The sequence below is a fragment of the Gymnoscopelus braueri genome (genome assembly GCF_963280865.1).
Source record: "Gymnoscopelus braueri genome assembly, chromosome: 9".
NCBI lineage: Eukaryota > Metazoa > Chordata > Actinopteri > Myctophiformes > Myctophidae > Gymnoscopelus > Gymnoscopelus braueri.
The window spans coordinates 27,996,529-28,001,007 of NC_137610.1; the positions used below are offsets into that span (position 1 = coordinate 27,996,529).

Genomic DNA, 4,479 nt, shown 5'->3' on the forward strand with positions numbered 1-4,479 from the left:
TTAGTGTTAATTTTAACTTTTGTAACTCTTGATGAGTAGTTCACCCAAAAAAATGTTTTTGTTTATGTCGTATTCCTAAGCCGATAATTTGATGACGGGTTGGCTGGTCAGTAGGAGACTCCATTGGTCATCGAATTATTGGCTCAGGAATGCGACCAAAATTTTAAAAATCTCCATGAATTCAAGGCTTCATGGGGTGTGTAATTGTCTTTTTTGGGGTGAAATACTCCTTTAAAGTTAAGATTTGACTTTGTATTATCATGTTATGTCATGGATTGCTTATGTATGAAAGGTGCTATAGAATAAAGTTGTTGTTGTTGCTATTATTTTTACTGTACATTTTGACCATGTCATATTTGTGCTCTGTACCAGCCACAGACCTGCAGTTTTCCCACACCCCCCTGGGTCGACCTGTGCCCTTCGCTACAGCAGGAGACTGTTATAGTGCAGCCAAGTGTCCACAGGTAGGTGGCGTACACTGCATCGTGGCCTCCCAGCTGTAGTTCATCATATGTCATCGTTTTTGTGCCATATCATGTTGTGAGGCGATAGTTTAAAGCTGCAATTCGGAATCTATTTTAATTAATAAAACGTTAATTTGACCAATCTGTATCGTAGAGTATTCAAAGATTTTGAAAAGAGCTACATCTACAAGCTCACAACGGATCGCATCGCTGTGACACGTTGCAAGCTTGTACAGTAGATCTGCTATTTTAACTATTTCTTAAAATATTTTTTTATTTATGGAATTTCTGAAATTATTTTAAATAATGTTTGATTTTTATTTGTTTCGTTTATTTCAGATGTTTTGTGTGTGTGTGTGAAGATACAGTGTTTTTTTTTAATATAATGGAATCGTGTAAAAAAAAAACTGTGTGTAAATAAATAAGCTGGTGTGTGTGTTCACAGGGCCAGTTCAGCATCAGTCTAATTGGGACCGGTCTCAAGGTGTCTGAGGCCACCAAGTGGACATCACAGGGAAACTACGTTTCAGTCAAAGTCCACCGATCAGAGGTAAGAAGCTCTCAAACAATCGCTAACAGTGTATGTATGGCCACGTGTCTTACTGTAGGCCAGGGGTCTTCTGCGTTTTTCAGGCCAAGGACCCCCTAGCTGAGAGAGAGATGAAGCAGGGACCCCCTCTATATTGTATAAAATTGTGTTCCAGATTAAACTTTTTTTTTTTACTTGGTCTGCTCTTTTTTCCCTTTTCGCCTATTACCTCTTTGCCAAAAATAGCCGATCTACAAGCTCACAGCACCTTGCAGTGTAAGCTTGTAGATCTGCTATTTTTGGCTAAAGTTCTCCTCAGAAAAGGAATGCTAGGGTTGGTGGCTTATGTCAAAAAGATCTCTCTAAGATTTGGTGGCCCCCCTGTAGTAACTCTGAGGACCCCCTAAGGGTCCCGGACCCCCTTTTGAATACCCCTGCTGTAGGCTGTGTGTGTTTCAGATGTGATCAGATCGTTGTTAACGGTGGTATTTGAATAATCATTACCATCAAACTTTACTGAGCTCTAATTGTCTCTGAAGACTGGCATACTGTACATAGTTGAGATGGTTGGCAGTGAGATGCCGTGTTTGTGTTTGGGTTGTGATTCACTGTGGAAGAATCCTCCAGTGGCATTCATGTAATTATAAGCTCCTGCCTGTCCCTCTGTGGAAAAAGCTCCTCCTTGACCCACTCCATTCCTCTCTCCCCTTCCTCTCCCAATCTGTAGGACGGGACAAGAATTTACGGTCGCTGCGGTGGATTCTGTGGGAAGTGCATTCCCCACGCTCACAATGGCCTGCTCGTTCAAGTCCAGTGAGGGCCGCTCAAGGCCGGGATCAATCCTCATCAAGAACCTCGAAATGGAAACAGTGGCCCACTTGGAACAATCAACAATGGCGATATTTTCTTTATTTGGAGCCCTGCATAATTTCATCTGTGAAAGTGGACAATGGATGTCTAACAGTACTCATCCTAACATCATCTGTTCCCTAAATGGCAGCTAAGTAGCCTACAGACAGCTGAAAGAAAGACAAACTGCACGAAAACACTTCCATTCAACCCTCCGAGCCGCTGAACGCTGAAGAAGAAAACGCGTGTTTTGATGTGTTCCGGTGTTGGGATGACTCTCAAAGGCATCGTCCACCGGAACTCAAAACACAAGATTACGTCACTCCGAATGTTCTGCTTCATTCAAAAGGGACACAATGAATCGATCAAAGCTGCCGCACTGGGAGATCATGCACACATACCTAACTCTGATGAACAATCCTGTCATAAGGTGAGAGGTTCTCATCTAATAAAAAGCAACATTTGCTTTTTATTGGCACTCTGTGGAACAAAAACAGGATATGTGTCCCATCACGATTTGAAAAACAGAGTCAAGACTTTGTCATACACGAACTTAAGCTAGCTTCGTGCTAACCTCCACGATACATAAATATTTTACATTTTCATTCACATTTTAAGCATTTAGCTGGTGCTCGTATCCATTACCAACTTTAAAAAAAAAAGAGAGAATGAAACTGTAGAATAAATACAAGTTAATCTGTAAACAGAAAACATTTTATAACAAAGAAGTGTGATCATGGATCGTAGAGTATTCGGATAGTTTATGAGGGATGATTGGTGAGAATGTTACGTCTTTCTGCCTTGTGTGCAATGTAAGCCGATATGAGGCCGGTACATGTTCAAAGTATTTGATGAAACATTCACAAGAGAGATATGTCACAGCAGAATCAGAAACGTCCTGACGTGAGTCTTAGGCTCAACACTTAGGGAAATAGTGACTTTAGCAACTAGTCGTGATGTTGCATGTGTGTCTACTAATGTCCTCCCGGACTTGCCTTATCTCAAAGGTCAAAGTTGAGGGGTTTGTGAGCCTTCTGGAACCACTACAGAACAAAAAAAACAAACACGTTAGTTCTCACTGTTTTTGCATTACTAGATTCTATTTTAGTTTTATATTTACTACTGAAAACAATGCATACGGAGTCCGTCTGACGACTGCCAGCTGGCAGCATGAAGGTGGAATGACACGTGACTACAGTAGGCTATATGTCACACGGAGATTCCCACAGGAGACCATAAATATAACAATAGGTTACTATCGTAACCCCGGTTCTATGACATATTGAGCGAGATGTCTCGCTATTGGAGAGCGCCCTCTGGTGTGTTCTCTCCCATAGCGAGACATCGAAGGGAAATATAGAATATAGAACCCACTGCTGTGAGTGAAATAGTTTCCACACGTGTCTTTTTTGCATGTGTGTCATTGGGGTCACACAGCACAGGTGAGGTTCTCATCTCTTATTGTCACGCGGTAGTTTTAGCTCAGGCGTGACGTACAGTACTGTCCCTCCATAACTCTTCGTCGTTCGCCTCCGTCTCGGGGCCTACAGTAGGCGCCTTGCAACCCCCTCTACCTCTCACAAAAAGCATCCACACTCTACAGAGATGTATTATACAATATTTATGTTTGACCATATTTATTCTGTAATGATTTGTAGATATTGTTCCATGTGTCGAGCTACAATGACTACTACCAATGGAGAAGCCATTGTCTGTCCGTTTTTGTCTTTTTTTGTTTGTTCTTTTTGTCTTGTGTTTTCTGAAAAAAGGTATTACTTTTTTTTCCTGTAGAGTGAAACCACTAACCTTAAAAGAGGATCCTTTTTGAATGGTGCTTTTTTTTTTAACTACTGGAATTACCTCTTACTGTAATGTTGAGAAGGAATACACTGGTGTCAGAACTGATACTAGCTGTGGCAGACGACCCTCCGATTACATTCGAACCGGGGTTTCTAAGAGGTATTTTTTTTGTAGCCGTGCTTCAAGAACGGTGCCCCGAATGACCCAGCCTGCTGAAACTGTCCATGGTCCTCTTATTAATGTAGATGATCAACTAGCTGCAGGGTTGCCAGGTTATGTCCATTTTCACCACTACTTAACTTGACCACATGAACCCTAGCATCCCTGTTCTGGGCATGTCATAATAGGTAAAACATTTGACAAAAATGGATGCATTCGGGGGGGGGGGTGGGGGGGATTAGTCTCGCGAGCCAGACTGTTGCCTCCCACAATTTTCAAATGCTTTCGTCATACAGCGCTGAACATAGACGCCGATACCGTGGGGGCCTCGGGGCTTAAGCCCCCACCCGAAATGATCAGCCCCCACATCAATCTCAGATGTCGGCCAGAAGCATCTCCATATTTTAACTTTTTGTGTTTTTTCCCTACTTGATCACACAAAAGTATCAGATCTACAAGCTCCAAACGAGGTGTGAAGCGACGCGTTGTGAGCTTGTAGATCTGCAACTTTTGCTATTTCTTTTATTTGAATCCTGAAAAGTAACAGTTTTGGACATTTCCAGTCGACAGCAACGATAGATAGCTTGCTGCTTGGCAGAAATGAAAATGAAAATACATTTTAAAGATATTTTTAAATATATTTTAGGGAGGTGTAGATTTTCTGGCGACGCGAGACTA

General features: G+C 41.9%; 1 protein-coding gene across 1 annotated transcript in view; it reads left to right on the top strand.

The window, feature by feature from the left end:
- LOC308091277 (A disintegrin and metalloproteinase with thrombospondin motifs 20) overlaps positions 1-3,948 on the top strand; it is a 155,438-nt gene extending 151,490 nt beyond the window's left edge. Inside the window, 3 exon segments of the mRNA XM_080436754.1 lie at positions 373-464; positions 910-1,014; positions 1,721-3,948. Of these exon segments, the coding sequence (XP_080292880.1) occupies positions 373-464; positions 910-1,014; positions 1,721-1,810 (287 nt within the window). The 3' untranslated portion in view covers positions 1,811-3,948.
- Positions 3,949-4,479: the final 531 nt, after the last annotated feature.